At 38.3% G+C, this 19490-nt stretch overlaps 1 protein-coding gene across 2 annotated transcripts in view; it reads left to right on the forward strand.

Moving 5' to 3' along the window:
• The window catches only part of LOC139984358 (RNA-binding protein 24-like), an 86691-nt gene that overhangs the window by 23713 nt on the left and 43488 nt on the right, over window positions 1–19490 (forward strand). Inside the window, exon 3 of one of the 2 annotated variants that reach the window (XM_071998238.1) lies at window positions 18639–18723. In XM_071998238.1, coding sequence (XP_071854339.1) covers window positions 18639–18723 — 85 coding nt within the window. The remainder of the gene's footprint in view (window positions 1–18638; window positions 18724–19490) is intronic. The other variant, XM_071998239.1, reaches the window with a different exon arrangement.

Below are 19490 nucleotides of genomic sequence, written 5' to 3' on the forward strand. Positions count from 1 at the left end.
TATTGATTACGAAATCCTTAAACGTCAAGTTTAAGTTATTTTCGTTCACCTGAAACAGGCACAGTACGGCATGTTTAGGATATACACGTCGGAAATTCCGAAGCATGCACACCACGGGATTACAGCATGATTACACCAACTTACGCATTGCGTTTACGTTGAATGTATTCTCCACTGAATTCGGAATTTACGGGAAGATTACGATTCACTTATGCGTCGAGCGCAGAGCATACACATACCACGAGTGTCAGTACAGCATGATTACATCAACTTCGCTTACGTTGACTCAATAAAGATTCGGAATTTAAGAGATGATTAATATTAACTTAAGCGTCGGAAATTTCAAAAAATACACAGAACGTGATTACGGTATGATTACAACGCCCATATACGTCACATTTAATTTATACCCACGGGTAATTTTTACCGAGACAATCATCTGCCTATTCGGTTCATTATATGTTCGTCTGTAATTATAGCATGCTAAAGTACTTGCTAGAAGTTTTCAAAAAGAAAGGTTTTAACTCTTCCAAAGTGTTCTCTTGAAATTCTAGTAAATGGACATACAAGATGACTGAATGTCCAGTGAGGTAAATTTCCTTCAGGGTGCACGTGGTAATATAAAAAAAAAAGTTAAAAGATTTGACCAAAGATGACCATATTTGAATATCTGACATTGTTCTTATACAGCATATATCTTTCAACGTGAATGTGCATGGCTTGCACATACATACAACCATATGTACCTCACAATGTATTTCTCATACTTTGTTCATATATATATATATATATATATATATATATATATATATATATATATATATGCAGCCGTCAAACCAACAAAACTCCTCAAGCTAATTCTATGAGAGTATCAGCAAATTTCCTCGTGGTTGCTCATTTTGGTAAGTTATAACGTAATTCACGTTGCGGGCCCTCGATCATAATACCTCAACAAACAGCTCGCCCTCACAAAGAATTAAGTTTGGCGCTATGGCATGGCTGATCGATATTCTTATCACTACCACTGGAATCATGAGAAAACAGATGAGAAGACACATACACGGGTCTCCTCATCTGTCTGTCTAACTTTTTTATGTATAATTATTTATGTGTTAAAGTAAGTTGGCCTGACGTTTTTTATTATTTATTATTATTATTTATGTCCGATTAGTATGGTACGTGTTTGGTTTATCTGCTTCTTGATGCATATGCAGATACAACAATGAAAATACACGACACGGCCTGCCTTATACTGTATCAAACAGAACAGTGCATCCAATTGGTTTATTGTAGAGAATTTGTGAAACCGCAATGAACAACCCTCATCTGTTGATCAGGGAGTTGATATTTTAGACCTCCCTGATCAGTCGCTGTTCATCCTCCAATCAAACGACAGCAAAACCAGCATGAAAAAACGCGCTTGTTTTCAAACGCGGTCAAAGCTGCTTGCATGACAACAGGAGGGTTAATAATGTGACCGCGAATAGCGTACGAAATGTATGGCTGACTAATACCAGGGAGTTGTATAACAACTCCCTGCTGATACTATATACGTTTGAAAGTAATAGTATACTCTTACTGAATTAACGTCTGCTTTCTTATTGTTCTTTGTTTTCTTTTCACACCGGGGAGGTTGTTTTTTCCTTTGATAATTTTCGCACACGTATCAGCGTTTGCTATACATTCTCTTATACCCCATTAAGGGAGTATATGAACTGTTAAACAATCTGGCTATAGGTCGGGTCGTGAGCATGAAATGATGGGTTAATGCCTAGAAAGCCACAGTTTTAGGGTAACATTAACAGCTCATATGTATAACACTGCTACCATTATGTGCACATGTATAACACACTTATAGGGCGGTGATCCTGAAAACATAACTTCAAAGCTAATACTTGCCCGTTGAGCAATTTGTCAGTAGCTAAATGGATGAAAGGTAGTCTGCATATGCCACAAATTATAGTACGCTATATATAACTGCCAGAAGTTTACAAAAATTACCTTCCAGGAGGTCTTTACTTTCCAAATTGTTCTCATACTTTCTAAATTAAAGACATAAAATGACTGAATGTTAATTTCCTCAAGGGTGGTAATACAAATACAATATTTTTGTTGTTGTATCAAAGGTGACCATATTTGAATACCTGGCATATTAGGGGCCAAAACAGCAAACCATTGGAGCGGGATATACTGGTTTTGTATTGGGGTGTAAAATCTTAACAACCGCAAGTAAAAGATTCAAAGTAAAGAACATACTTTACCAAACACGTTTTACGAGGTACAAAGTATATATTTATAAATTTGTAGTTAAGACGGTGCACTCTTTACTGCAGGAATGCGACAACTTAATAACGATTTTGCTCTCCCTTTCCTCTCTTATTCATTGCTGCAAATGTTTCTGTTGCAGCGATAGAAAGCAAGTGTAAATAAATGACACATGTTGACGCCAGAAATGTGTTCCACGTTCATTTCTATTGAAAATTTTCTATTGTAGATAATGTTATTGAACTCTGAATTCAAACATGGAAACGTTTTACAAACATTCACCTCAAAATTAGTGGAACAATGCCACGAAGATTAATATATAGAATGAAAAACAACTTGTAGGTAGGGCCTATTGCTTACCGGCTAGATACAGACGTAACGATTAAAATGAACATATACAACGTGTACTGCACGCAGCCGCGTACACTATACACACACATATATACATATGATCCGTATTGTGCCACGCTTAGGGAATTGTGCCCACGCTTGGGAAAGTATGATTGAAATATATTAGGCTAGTTGTCATGAAACCTGTTCTTAAATTTAACAATTTGGAAGGCATTACACCATGTACAAACGAGAAGGCCCCATGAAAAAAATGCAAGTGAGACAAAAGCCTATACATCATATGCTTTCTTATATTCTCTTTCAAACACTCCGACCCCCCCCCCCCCTCACCCGTTTAATTTTTGAAGGTGTTTATGTTGCTACGGGAGAAGTTTGGGTGTCCAGTTAGGTTCAAACTAGTATGCAACTAATATAGGTTATGTAGAAGGATTAAAGTATGCTGTATTGGCCCAAATATGCCATATATTCAAAAATGGTCACCTCACCCCTGGTCAATATTCTTAAACGGTTATATTACCTCGTTGGAAGAAAAATTACCTCACTAGACATTCAGTCATCTTTTGTGTTCATTAAGAATGTCTGAGAACATTTTGGAGAGCGAAGACCTCCAGGGAAAGTATTTTTTTGAACATTCCTAGCAATTATTGCAAGTTGCTTAATTTGCGGCCAATACAGTCCACAGATACAGTCTCAGATACAGACATATGTACGATTAACATATATACATAGACAACATATGTATAATGTACGCAGCCGCATACACTACACATATACATATTGGTTATCATGCATGTGTGACAGTAACTTTATTGTGCCCACGCTTAGGAGAATTGTGCCCACGCTTGGGAAAGTATGACTGAAATATAGTAGTCTTCACAGAAACCGTTCGAAAATTAAGCGATTTAGAAAGCATTAAAACCCAATACAAACGAGTAGACCCTTTAGGAACTGCACTATGTAAGAAGCCTATATATTAAATACTTTCTTGAATCCTCTTTCCGACACCCGACCCCCCCCCCCCCCCCTGAAACATATACATATATACACATATACATATTGTTAACATGCATGTGTGACAGTAACTTTATTGTGCCCACGCTTAGGGGAATTGTGCCCACGCTTGGGAAAGTATCACTGAAATATAGTAGTCTTCACAGAAACCGTACATATTGGTTAACATGCATGTGTGACAGTAACTTTATTGTGCCCACGCTTAGGAGAATTGTGCCCACGCTTGGGAAAGTATGACTGAAATATAGTAGTCTTCACAGAAACTGTTCGAAAATTAAGCGATTTAGAAAGCATTAAAACCCAATACAAACGAGTAGACCCTTTAGGAACTGCACTATTTAAGAAGCCTATATATCACATACTTTCTTGAATCCTCTGTCCGACCCCGACCCCCCCCCCCCCGACATATATACATATATACACATATACATATTGTTAACATGCATGTGTGACAGTAACTTTATTGTGCCCACGCTTAGGGGAATTGTGCCCACGCTTGGGAAAGTATGACTGAAATATAGTAGTCTTCACAGAAACCGTTTGAAAAATTAAGCAATTTAGAAGGAATTAAAACCCAATACAAACGAGTAGACCCTTTAGGAACTGCACTATTAAAGAAGCCTATATATTACATACTTTCTTGAATCCTCTCCCCGACACCCGACCCCCCCCCCCGACACATATACATAGATACACATATACATATTGGTTAATATGCATGTGTGACAGTAACTTTATTGTGCCCACGCTTAGGAGAATTGTGCCCACGCTTGGGAAAGTATGACTGAAATATAGTAGTCTTCACAGAAACCGTTTTGAAAATTAAGCGATTTAGAAGGCATTAAAATCCAATACAAACGAGTAGACCCTTTAGGAACTGCACTATTTAAGAAGCCAATATATTACATAATTTCTTGAATCCTCTGTCCGACCCCCGACCCAACCCCCCCCCCCCCCCGCCCCTCCCGCCCCTCTTCATTTATTTTTCGAAAGGTGTTACATACCGGGAAGTTTTGGTCTCCAGTTAGGTTTAAACCTTGTTATATGCAACTTCACTATTAAAGCCCAATACAAACGAGTAGACCCTACACTACTAAATATTACTATCATACTAAGTATGATTTATTGGTCCCATATATGCTACATATTAAAATATGGTCACCTTATGTTAAAATTCTTAAACTGTTTTATTAACCACCTTGGAGGAAATTTACCTAACTGGGAAATTTAGTCATCTTGTTGTGTGTGTTTATAATGTCAGCGAACAATATGGAGAGTGAACACCTTCAGGAAAGGACTTTTTTGAAAACTTCCAGCAATTACAGCATGCCGTAATTTGGGGCCATTACAGACTACTTTTGATGAGTATACGTATTTGAACTCGAAGCCCCTCATCCCACAATCAATTTCCCCTCCCTAAATCTATTACGCCTGATTGACTCTGCGATCAATTTCATATATAGGTTGATGATACCTATACTTACTTTTAATTTAACATAATATGTTGATTACATATATCAACTGAAAATTATAGTGGGGGATCATAACGATGAAGAAACTGTACCCATCAGCCTTAGATTAAAATTGTATACGTACGCTTATGAGTACGGAATTTCCGACTGTGGCACTCTATTTTTCATAAATTCTTGCTACTTGTGAGTGACCTACAATTTTCGGTCAAACCTGACCTTTAATCAGTCATATTTACCTCGTTTTCCTTGTCATATTAAGAAATTGTATCTTGCGGTTCTTATACTCCACCTTACAAAACTTCGTGTGATTTTGAATACTCTAAAAAAAAAATGCCTAATAAACTACTGTACAACGTATACAATTAAAACGCTCAATGTTATTCTACGGAAGCTTAAAATGGCCATCAACATAAGAAAAACTTTGCCCATAAAGTGAAATTTTTCAGTAAATTGTTAAAATAACAAGATAAAATCTTATCCAAAAAAAAAAACAGAAAAATGTTGGATTGCTTAGTTGCTTAAACTGAGCAATTGAACAATTTTTGAAAATGTTTAATTGACAACTTATCATATCTCGTGTATTGGACATTTTGCTGCAAATTGTTCACTTGTTCACTTCATTCCATCTGAGCAATTGAAAAATTTTCTGCAAAATGTTCAATGGACAACTTATCTTATCTCGTTAATTGGACATGTTTTTGGCAAAATGTTCAATTGTTCACTTCATCCCAATTGAGCAATTGTAAAATTTTCTGCAAAATGTTTAATTGGCAACTTATCGTATCTCGTCAACTCCACATTTTTCTGCAAAATGTTTGACTGTTCACTTCATTCCCAATGCTCAGTTGGAATGAAGTGAACAATTTAATTTTTTTCATGTGAGTGATAAATAGCCCCCCCCCCCCAAGAAAATAATATTAAGCGCGCTAGGAAAAAGCACTCTATTTTGGGGTAGTTCACTATGTCTTCGAATATAATTTGTTGAAAAAGAAAAGTTTTCCCCTTTGTTACATTAACATAGCTTTTTTAGTTGGTAGTCTATGTAGCCTATCAAGCTGATAACTTATACTCATTGCTTACTCGCTAACCAGAGTGATTAATACATTTGTGAAGTGAGGGCCAGTGGTACAAATGTACCAAAAAAACAAAAGTGCAGTCGCGAAAGATGGAGTGTCTGACTGACTGACTGACTGACACTGACTGTATCGTTGACGAGTAGGGTGTGGGGGGGGGGGGGGCTGCGGGTTACAAGGCAGCAGTCGGAATTTTCTGGCTCCAAATCCCATCCAGTTGGAATTTCAGCCACTACATCTCCCCCCCCCCCCCTACCCACTCTCAATCATCAGGCCTTAGTTACGTCCCTGTGTATAATACGTATAAACGACGTTCATTACTGTTTAGTTTTTACGGAAATGTCGAAAATAATTTATATCGCTTGAGAAAATAAGCATTATGCCAAAAAATTGGCATATTCACGTGTGGTGTTTGTAAAAATCACGCACCTATATGCAAATATATAATAGCTAAGATTGTCCTGTGTCCGTTATATAATTCCATTAAAGAAATGCATACCTGAGACACGGAAGTATTATCCTGTGAGGGTACCGTAATACATTCATGCTTGAGACACATGCAAGTCTTAAATAAACAGAATAGCAAGTCCCAAACATATAGACCTTCCTTACCGGTTTCGAACCTCTGGACATACAATCAGCGTCCATATAGCCTAGTGGTTAGGGTGTCCGCGTACAGAGCGGGAGGCCCGTGGCTCGAATCCTGGTGGAGGCTGAAAGTTTGTTTCACTGTTCTTGATTTACAAACTCATTACGATTTATATATATATATATATATATATATATATATATATATATATATATATATATATATATAGTAAATAAACATACATAAGTGCCGTATAAAGGCTAAAATAGAGCGCCTACATTACAATACGTAGCACACACAGCGAAATCCATATGCATGTGCCGGATCAAGGTAATGGTTTTATTCTCCAATAGTTATATATATGAAACGAATTTTCCTGAAAATTATTGCAAACTACATCTCGATCAAGTAACGTTAAATACACAAGTGATATTTAATATGTTGAATGTCAAAAAATGGAATGTAGCTATATCATTACGCTGTTGATATGGAACTGAATAAAATTAAAAATTAAATACTGCCGCATTTTGAAGAGTGTCAGAATTTCAAACCTTTTAAAATGATAACTCGTGGGTCTCTGAAAAATATAGCAAGAATGTGTTTGTGATTACTGTCAAAAAGGCGTGATATACTGAATAACATGTAAATATCAAATGCTATTGTCACTGTGACACGCTTCACATTGTTTAATTGTTTATTGTAAGATTCCAGCTTCTATATGATCACTGAGTCAAAGCATGGTTAAATGATCGACAAACTGCTATATTCAGTTTCCTCCGACTTTAACATAAGTTCACGAGATCGTCAACAAGTTTTAGAAGCGGCAGTTCACGGCTTCCATACAGATTTGAATTTAGCTGCCTATTGTTGCTGGACCGTAGAATTCGGAAATATCAATGTTGGATGCTAACTACGGAGCTACAGAAGCGTAGAAAGGACATTGTACCATTGTATGATGGAGGTTTTTACCTCCATGATTGTACTAACAAATTTATGGACTAGTAGAACATAATGATAATATAATAATTGCAGTTTCCATGAACTGATATGTGAAAAGAATCGCTTTGCGTTGAAGACTTTTCGAAGACAAGACAAGACAAAAAAAACAAAAAAACTATGGCTTGGAGGATTCACACTGAGTACATAGCATCGCACAATTTTTGTCACTTGAAATCCAATCGAGTTTTCCCTTTGCTGTTTTCGCCAAGTTAGCTTCCGAGAACCCGCGACGTTTAAATGAGCATTTACAATAATTAGGGTACTTTAATTAGACCTCCTTTAACGCTATATTGGGGACCCAATGCAACCATGTGGTGCACCCCACCCACTCACCCCCCCCCCCCTCGTCAGGTTCCCCAATATGTGGTAAACTTAACTGTTAATGCAAAGAATCGTTCTTAATTTTATTATGAACCTGTTTAATTGCATATGCCTTTGTTATAGAATGTAATCCGTTAATTTTAATTGGAAAGTTAGGTGATCGAGGAACACATTGACATCTCATGGATACAACATTTTCCCCTAAACTGATCCAGAATGGTCGTAGAATTCATCTAATATTACAAATGAGTCATATTTTGGATATTTGTGGATGTCTCCTTCTATCCAACTATATGTACCTCCTCCGAGTTTAGTCCTGAGATAGAAATTAAAATATAATTAGCCGGTTCTTTGGTGATGCCGTTTTTGCGGCTTTAGAAATGGTCGGGTCCAGAATAGCTATTTAGGGCATTTATTTAAAGACGGGGACAGGGTGGGTGGGTGGGGGGGGGGCACAAGCCTCGGAACTGGGATATCGAACAATCGGTACTCAGTGTCAGGCTTCAAAAACCTCGGCTAAACTTTGTCGGTCATAGCGGCGCAAATCCATATTTGAGATTTAAGTAATTTTTGCTTAAATTTTGTGCGAAACTTTTTCCAACCTCCAACCTCCAACCTCCAACCACATGCCCCCTGCCCCTCCCCCTCCCCCTTCCCCTCCCCCGTTTTAAATGCTCCTCTTACGATTCCCATTGTCCATATTCTTTTTCATAGATTAGTCGAGATAGATTTCAACAGTCCGTGTTTTGCTCTGCCGATTTCTCTCAATATGCCGTCAAGTGATATTCGAAGAAGTATATTCAAGGCCTATATCATGCACGTAAAGCGATGAAACGCACAAATACCCACCGCAATATATGTACGAAACAGAAAAGTATACTGGTCACTTACTATAAATACCATTTCCAGATAAGGAAGTGAAATTTCCGGTCACTTCACAATGATAAACTTTACTGTCTGTCACTTTGCAGTTCACTGGTTGGCTACTCCAGTTGGTTAGTAACAATAACGTATTCAGTATAGTTAATTACGTCACAGCATGGGCTTACAAGAAAGCGGGCAATTTGAAATCAGTAAAAGGCGGTATCACAGGTAGCAACACGTTGGTTTGATTCACACCGCACTTGATTCTCAATCGAGTTCTACATTGCAAAGAGCATTCAAAATGGACGATTCCGGCTTCCGTGGTTTATTGCAGAAGTAACAGAAAGCTCCGTGGAAGCAAGGTTGCCAGTTTATAAAAGTACACTTTCAATTCGATCCGTCGCTGGTTTTTAATGATGTTCCGCAGGAAAATGTCATACGTGTATTGGAAAAAGAAAAACACATTTAGAAGCAGCGACAGTTGGAACTACCGCGGCAGTATGCACACGTTGTGACAGAAAGCTCGATGCAAACATTTGAAGGAAGAATTAAAGGCACTCCGAGCACTACTGGCTGAGAAGGAACAACTTCTTTCGAAAAAAAAACAAACGAAAACAAAGTTCTCTGTGCTACTGGATTGTTCGGTACGTAACACTAGGCCAAGAATTATTAATGTAATTTTTCAATCACTAAAAGTCACCATTATATAAACCCTAGACCTGTACAGGCATTCGCTCCTTTAAAAACGATAAATTAAAAGAGTTAAAATATGACAGTGAGAGAAATAATATAATAATCTCCTTTTAGATATCTGTAAAATGTTTCATGCACAATTTGCCAGGGTATACTGTTATTGATACATTCACGTTCTAACCTTGTGATGGTGAACGTCACCCGACCACGTACCCCCTACCTCCCCCAACCCATAAACAAATCTGCTTTGTAAACCGTTGAAACATACAGTGGCGTAGGAAGGTACATTTGAGTAGGCGGTTGAATACTGATGGCCGGCCCGGGGAGGGGTCTAGGGGGAGTTTTGCATTTCCAGGTGGCCTCAGATGCAATTTGGTGCAATAAGACACACTTCAACACCCACCCCATTTTGTTAACTTAATTTTGTATTTTCACCTGGCCTTAGATGCAATTTGGTGCTCCAAATGAGATTTTTTTTTCTCATTTGGAAATGAAAAAGGGGTTTTTCTGACTTGCGAAGCGGGGGGGGGGGGGCGGAATGATACTTCCGCGCCTCCACATTTTCACTGGGGGGGGCTGGAGATATTGACAGTTGGAGCTAGTATATTTTTCGACAAAAGTAAACTATATATGCCAACTGGTCTTTATATATGTCTAATTCATACTTATTCTTGTATCTTTGTTTACAGAAACTTCAGTGTAGATTGAGCGCAATGAAGAACATAGACTGGTCAGAGGAGAGAAAACACTGACTGTACAGTGATGTCAACTGAGTATATGTCATCCGAGGAATCTGACATGGAGAGCGAACGAGCTAGGGTACCGTAGTGTAGGAGTTCACTTGGGAGTCGGAAAGACTGAACAAAATGAGGCTGGACTCATTCTATAAGGACGTTCTCCTTAGCGAAAAGTCCAGAAAAAAGGATACCCACCGTTAGGAAAGAAGACGTATCTTTAAAATGCGTACCGACTGACGCCCCAACTTGGGCTGTTAATTAGGCCGAACAATAACAATGAAGGTATGACCCCCCTCCAAATGGTGAAAATGGTCATTGTTTGATGTGCCGGATTAAGCTTGTGGGAGGCCCGTGGCAAACAGTTTATTGGAGCTTCCATAGAGATACATTGGTACCGGATAACGCCGGATGTATAGCTCACAAAAGACATCTATTTGCCCACGGTGGTTATGATACGTACATTAAAACATCACATAAAAACAGTCATTGATCAACAGCGTAAAGACTGCATATCGAGGTCCATTTCGTTTGACTTCTTTGAACTTTTTGTACCATATACAACGTAGAATAATGTAACGTTATAACAATATTTCTTTGAATTTTTTACCCAACGTTTAAACTCGTGCCCCTGTTGCACGTGGATAATCCTGTCCTGAGCATTTGTTGATTAATGAGGCACCAGGAACAAACAGCAAACGCCGTTGTTTCGGATACAAACAAGTTGCAGTTGACGATTTTGTATAATAAAGAAGAGTTTTCTCTAATTTAACATTTGGTGTAATTACATGATACCTTTAAAAAGAAATCCTGCCTGAGATAAATGCAACAAGGAAGAAAAAATATGCCCATAATAATAGATGTCAGATTAATTATTATTTTCTTGTTAGTCTTTTGCTTTAATGGAAGCCTCTTTTTTAAATTTCCCTTCACAGCTAATATATTCCATCAAGGGATTAAATGTTAAGGATTAAGTTATCCTTAAAATATTTTCAGGAAACAAAAGCCAAGAAAAAAGCATGATTCTATTAATTGTTAATGAATCATTTAGTAAATCATATTTTAAAATAAGACATAGCTATAGAGCATAGGCCTAATAATTTGTCGAAATGTTGTTGTACTTGTACGTTTGTCTTTCATTATTCATGCATGGCTAATTCCAGACTTTCAGGGTAAAAAAAATAGAGATCTTGTTTGGGCTATCATTGCATTTTATATCAAAATATATGTTAATTACAATAAAATTTAAAGCAGCAACAAAATGTTAAGCGTGCTACGAAATGAGGCAGGAAGTGGTGTTCTGTGTCAAGTTCGTTCCACATAAAAGAGGCTGGTACCGTTTCCGGGCCTGGGTGGAGGGGGGGGGTCGAGGGGCCGATAACCATCATGGAAGAAGTGCCTAGGCGTTTATATCATCTGAGGATAAACACACCGAATTTTAAACATAAATTTGTTTGGTTCAATTTAACTGCTGATATGTTAAGTTACTTCAAGTGGGTAGCTGGTTTTCAGAGGTTTTGATTTGCAAACTAGTAACTAAAAATAGAAACATTCCATATTTACTTGTTTTTTTTTCCTTCTTTCACCTGGCATTAAAATCGTTGCATGTGTATATAATTGCCACAATGTAAGTAGAGTAATATTTGGGCATCAAAAAACATTCTCCGGACAATAATGCATGTTTTGAAATTTGAAAAGGAAAATGGCTTCTCGAGGTTTAAACTTTGTATTCAAAAAGCTGAATATTCAACACTATGATGTAAAGCAATATTGAGTTGCATTTAGATGTATTTACACATTAGAAGTGGTATTTCGTTCATTTACATAATTTTTGTATAAGTGTAAAAATAACAAATTAACGTTTATGATGCGATATGAGGTGCAAATATATAAATAAAAAAGTGGAAAATCAAACGAGTGTGATTTTATATTTATTATTTTTAATTTTCTTTAAATCAAATGTAATATTTGATAGAGGTGGTCCGTGTATTTCTCAGCCTAATCAACCCGATTAAGACTCCCTAAACGTGGCGAATAAGCCCAGCCCCTGTATTGGTCGTAAGTAATGTGTTTACGATGACCACGTTTCTCCGTATATATTGGTGTAATCATGGCGTTTACGATGATCAATGCGAGAAGTTTACTGCTGGATTCAAACGTAAACTCCAGATTAACGGTCATGTTTAAGGTAGCGAATCAGTTGTAATTGTGACCGGAAACGTAAAGATTACCCTTCCCTGAAACCGCACGATTAAGTGAGCTTCACCGTATTTGGATGACACTTGGCGTTTACGGTCACCGCGTACTCGGTAAATAAGTCATCGCGAACGCGGAAAACTCACGCGTTTAAGTTGGGTCGTAAGCTTACCTTAATCACTAGTTTCAGGAGTGGAAACGTAACGGAAACAGGCTGGAACTCGGAATTTACGTCGCAATTACAGACCGAAAACGGCGATTTAAACGCGTGTTTTTTTCCCGTGTTAGAAGTATTTCATGATCAGCTTTAACTGGATGACTCGTCACTATGGTTTGAGTGAATTCTATTTCATTCATGGTACTTTACTTCCGGATATCCCATCTCGTCAAACCCATATGGGGAGTCATAAGACCCATTTTTTCAGTTGGATTTCAAATACAACAGAGCGGTAGTTCGCCTAAATCGCTGGCTGTAGAGCATCCGGAGGGCCCTGAAACCTCTCCCGGTCCTAAGTAATAAAAAACACTCCCCCCCCCCTCCTCACCAGTCCTAACTAACGCAACGGTGTGCATGTTATATCTGTGTAGTGTGTACGTTACCCTTTGTTTTCATATATACATGTGCATACATCCATGCGAGATCATTACACAAGATGTGGTATTCGCCAGCCTGAGGGTTTGATAGTGTCCGCCAAGTATGAACCTCATACACAGGTATAGGCTATATGTACACTGCGTACTTTCAACAAGGGAACGACTCCCTGTTTAACCAAGGCGCTTGTTATTCCAACTGTGTGCATCATATAAAAGGAATTATTACGGAATATAGTTTACTGCTGGCCTTTCAAGCCATCTCTGTGACAATACCCCAAATCTCAGTACAGAATATATACGAGTAGCCTACCATACAAAGCAGCTAACCTACGTGCTCACACGTATATATGCTGTGTAATGGAACTGTATTTACGGAAACAAACATGTACGAAACAGTTATACAAAACACATCATATCAATTTACCAATCTTTCATCAGTACTTTATAGGTCTGTTTCGGGGTCATTAAAGCCTCTTCCCTGGTCTAAATGGGTCAGTTTAGGGTCAATTGTGAGGTCAGTGTTTGGAAATCATTCCTCTGATATGGTCAATCTATGTAATGATCATATTCCCCCGTTTTTCGTTGCTCGAAAATTGGTCAAATTTGGCCGAATCTGTCTCATATTTAGCTACTAGAAACCCCCACAGGTTTGTTTTTATCACATATACTATTTATAAAATTTGACCCGACAACGTCCCTTTATGGTTCAAAGGGGGATTAGGCATTTAGGGCGATGATCGCTTCGTTAGTATCGTAACAGTTAAAGGCGTTGCTTGTAGACCCCTGGAGGTTTACACAGTATCTTCTTGTATTTACGTCTCAATCTGGCCTATATAATCCATTGTGGAAGATTGCCAGTTACAACAGATGTTTGGTTTTACTCCCGAGTGTCTTCCGAGAAAAAAAAACGTTCACGTCTTAAACTCAAGAATATGAATATTCATAGCTAGGTTTCATTTATTTTTAACACTTGCCTTTCAGTTGTTCATAAATATTTTGTCATGACTGCACACATGGAGGGAGGAGCCCATGCCACACTACACGGCTTTGCGTGGGACCATTCTGGAGTCGTCACAATAGGCTAAAATATAACGATGGTTAACGATCTATACGGACATGAATATGCAAATCAGACGAACTCAAATCGTTGGCCTGGTCAGTTTACTGTATAGACTTTAATGCTTGAGAGATACCAACCACGTAGGCAAGGAGGACGTAAAAGTGTTTTTCTTGGTCAATTTTTCTTGTTATTTTGTACCATATTTATGTCCCCAGTTCACACACCGTGGAAGCTATGTCGGGCCGCTTGACACGTAATGCACATTACTGGATAACCTTTGTATATCACCTATTGTCACCTCTTCTGTGATGTATAACAATATATCGCTCCGGAAGGCCATCTTTTTTCCCTTGTGTCCTGACTGTCCTGTCCAGGGGGGAGACCACATGAGTTATAACTCATAATTCACAATGGATAACATATATAGAATTGACCTAGAGGTACTGACCCACAGTTACATGGTTATGTATCAACTATAGAATTTATGTTATATAGCCTATTTGAACTAAGGTTTGTTTCATCGATTATAAACAAACGAATGTGTTTTGCCGAATTACCAAATATCAACTTACCCTGAGCCCGCCGAATGAAATCAGCATTCTTTAACGACAGTGATTTACGTATTGTAAAAAGTTAAAATGTGCAATTCAATATTATGTTTACATCAAATGGAATAAATAAATAGATACGTTCATCATCATATTATTATGTTACTATGGATACAAAGACGTTCATTGGTTCACTAGAAGAAAATCTTCGTATTGTGATATCATTTCAATTCTTCTAATTAATTGAAAAACATGACGTTTTCCTCGTTAGCAAGATAATTATATCAGTCAATCTATACAGCTTACAAGGGGCTATCTTTAGCATTACGTATTTAAGTGAGTTTCCCGTGATTTTAGTGATTGATATTTGACATGAAATAAACTAATTTGTTTGCCATGATAAAGAAAAATTCGAAAACCAATAAGGTCATTGGCATCTCGTCACATCACTTCAGAGATAACAACATGGTGGCTGTGACGAAAATTCATGACCAAAATTGATGGTGGCTTAACTAAGGTAAATGAGACACGTTGCTGAACAGCTGCAAAATATCTCAAAGTGTTTGTGTGGGGGAGGGGGTTGGGGAGGGGAAGGGGAAGGGGAGGGGTGGGGAGGACAGAGGCTTCTAACTTTCCTCCGACTGATTCAATTAGAATCTGTATGGAAGAGTTAGAGGCAAATCAAGGATGTTATAAAGGGGTTTAGCTCCGAGGCTGTTGAAGCCGATGTTCATGAAAGAGGTATCGGGGTTCTACCCCAGAAGAAAAGTTTAAAGTTAAGCAGTCAATTCTGGGTCAGATTAAGACAACCTGTACAGATTAGGTCCAAGCTCAAGGTTGTCCAAAGAGATGCTCTTAAACGTTTCTGTGAGGTGGCTGTCCAAACGTATAAATGGTCTAATTCTTCTCGCTTGTATGTAAACACCGACTGAAACATTTTCATACGACTGACGATAGGGGATGGCACCTTCCCCTTTCTCCGGACCCCCCGGCCTCCCCATTGCGTACGCTACTGGCGAAAAGTGGAGGACATGTTAATACAAAATAAACAGAATAACTTGTCCACAAAGCGAACTTGTTTTCCTGGTATCCGGTCTGTGCCGAGGTATACATGTAATTAGTTCGACAAGTAGGCATAGGTTTTGCATCTGTATGATTTGTAGTTTTAATTTAGAAAATCTTTCAGAAAACGAAAATACGTATTGCATGAATTTACTGACAGATACCTCTGAGGAGAACTTCACTGATCAGAATAATTGTCAGTGTGTTCAATCTCAAAGAGTGTATTTTTTACTTCGTTGTCAGTCAATACGTTTTGCTGCGATTTTGGTTATAAAGTTTCTTGCCTAAATATTTACGTATATCTCAACATAACGTATAACAAGCCTATCCTTCTCATCAGTGTATGCATGGACGATCACGTAGCGGACATGTTCACCACATATATACATCTCATATATACAACCTAACCATCCCCCACATAACACAAGCAGAGTTCTCAATTAGTAGGTAATCCTTTGGCACAACTGAAGTCGTTCTCTTTCTAACTATGCGTAGCACCGTTCTCAATATCATACCCATAGTTTTTGCGAGAAACCCCTCTAAGAAAGACATCAGCTGACCTTTGACCCCGTCTAAATAAATCAAACATGAAAGTCGAAGGGTATCGTATATAAACACATTCTTGACGTACAAACACCTTGTGGGGTCATATGACATTTCAACCACGTCACTAGCAATATGTGTTAAATTCTTACAGTTTGGGCTCGATAAATTATCACTTACAAATTGTATACCACAAGTAACACATTTAGTATTGTTTACAATGGTAATGTTTCTTTACATATGAACACCAACATGGCTGTACAAATAAAGTACAATAGTGATCCCCCTATCAGTACAAAGACCCATCGTAACGCCTACTTGATACACAAGCAAAATCAGGCAGTGCCAATTGAACTTCATACAGAAAGACATTTAAAGTAATAAATTTGAATATAATTGAAATAATCACGAATGTTTATCGATGTTTGTACTACTGTATGAATTGGAAAAGATATACGTAACTGATGACCTAAGTGTCATCTGTTACTTTATGGCACGCCGTATGTAGTAGCCTAAATATGATCATTGTTGACATAATTTGAACATTGAGTGCATAGGATATACTGGATATGTTGTGCTCGCCTCTGTTAAATAGTACGTGTTGAATGGACATGCATGACGTCACTGCACCTGACAACGTGTTTAGTTCGATGAAAGAAAATCACAATATATAGATCTAACAATGTAGATCTGTTCGGGAACTTCTTGGAGTAGGAGGGCTTCGACCCCACCCCCCCCCCCCCCTAAAAAAATCCAAGGCCTCCCCCAACCGACAGACAAAAGAACAACAGCAATTCCTAGCGTGCATCATGTATCACTTACATGTTTCAGTACAACCTGAAGTGTTCATAATTCTTCAACATTGTTTAAGAACTATAAGCAAAATATTGCAATTGCAACATTTCGCATCCAAGCACCGTCCATCGTACACAAATTTCACGCAAGACCCCTCCACGACGGGCGTAACATCTTAGCCCTTCCTCCATAAAAATAAATAAAATGGTGATTGCACCCATGTCTGTTAGACTGGCGAAAGCTCGTCAGAAGAGATAGTTGAAGTGTTGAAGAGATAGAATGAAGAGAGATAGTTGATTGTAGAGGAAAGGAAGACCCCCCCCCCCACCCACAGTCTCGTAACTTGTAATCCCCTTCCTGGTGAATGCACCATAATGCACGTTAGTCAGTGAATCCATAGTATAGTTCATACATGAATTGCTGCCACTATTAGGTTACAACCTTTCCGCATTTATCTTCTCAATAGACTGCGTATAAACTGACAGAATATGAACAGTCGTCTGATATGCCGCGTGGGTAGCAATGGCTTTGGCTTCATACAATTGATTAAGCGATAATCCAATGAATTTATTTTTACTCGTATCTATTACTCATAGAACGTCGCAAATAAATGTCTGAGTTTGTTTACTCGTAGCCTCGTTTACATATCTCCTCACAACCTCAGCACGAATTTGCAACAAACACTTTGTCTTGCCGGCAGTAAAACAATATAACTACACACTATTTTGCTAGTCCGTTTGCTCTTGGAAAGACGAACGCACGAACTTAATCTTCCTGACGTTTCAAACATCAACAAGTCATTACTTGTTCAATCAAACATCGGTACTAGTCTTCGACCAATAACACTTGAAAGAAATCTATCCTGCATCATGCCAGAGGCGTCGACAGCCAAGTTGTACCCGTCGAAAATCGCGTCACAGGGCCCTCTTATATACTCAGTTACCTTAATTAGTGACTTTCGTATGAAAATGAGACTACATTATTGTTTAACCCTTATATTCAATGACTTTCCCCATTTTCCAGAGTCCTTCTTGACCCGGGCCATCGGATCTGACCTCCCTCCTTCCCCTCACCCCTCTCGCCAAGACTGTTCATTTTGGATGTACATATATATCTTAGCATATAATACTTGTCGTATCGAAATTACTTTGGTGTGTCATTAAGTTAAGTAAGAACATGAATCTTTCTGAGTGAATATAAATCCATTTCATAGTGACACAACACTGTCTATTTGAGGACAGTGAATTTAAAGTGCATTATCAATTAACCATGACTATTGTACAGTCACTCTCGAAAGGTTTCATCAGGAATACAACCAGCTACTATCAACCGTATCACGGCTTTACATGTATAGGCTATACATGTGAAAATTACGGATAGTTGTCGGAAGGTTTGCGTCTTGATCATGCGCAGTTAGATTAATGGCAGGACTCATTCATGTATAATGATTATTTCTTACTTTTCGCAGGTCTGATTGATTTTCGCTTTTTACCACCAACAGCGACAGCTGCAAGGCAAACACCAACCCAGGCTCTACTGCAGACACCGTATGGGTGAGTCTTTTACTATTATTATTATCCTTATAATACACGACAGATTTTTTTTTTTGTTCTGTATATTCTTTCGGGATATCCTCGGTGTACACTGGTCCCATTTTTGCCACTTTTATCATTGCATTCTCTTTGGGTGACCAAAGTTTCCTTCACGATAATAATGATCATACGAAGACTGCAGTTTGTTACAATGTCGATTGTGAACAAGATGCTATTCCGGTTATCGCGGTCGACGTTCCTTCCTTATACCCCACCTCAGGCCAAACCAGCCCACCTCCACCCACCCCAGTGTTACTACCTGATTAGCTAAATCTACACTTCTCTAAAGCCTTCTTCAACTATGCTTTAGGATCGCTAGCCTCAGCATTGCAGCTGTTTACGTATGTCGTCTGGGGCAAGGGCAGATCTATAATTGAAGAATTTCTTCTTTGGAATAAGTACAGCCTTCCTCTTTTAATATTTATCTGTTCTCCTCCATCATAGCAAAGTTATTTTGCCGTGACTTCGCCAATAACACACAAATATATTTATATATATAAATATATATATATATATATATATATATATATATATATATATATATATAATATCTGGTATTTATCAAGGACAACGTTAGGTGTACAGCATAGTGAGAAGCAAGTATATTGTAACGAAAAGAAAGAACCAGTTTAGCTCGAAGCTTTACAGATCTGTGCTCTTGGTTACTCATATTCTTTATACCTCCTACTTGCCACTTCATCAACCACCCCCCCCCCCCCCCCCGCCAA

Source organism: Apostichopus japonicus, chromosome 17 (genome assembly GCF_037975245.1).
Source record: "Apostichopus japonicus isolate 1M-3 chromosome 17, ASM3797524v1, whole genome shotgun sequence".
NCBI lineage: Eukaryota > Metazoa > Echinodermata > Holothuroidea > Aspidochirotida > Stichopodidae > Apostichopus > Apostichopus japonicus.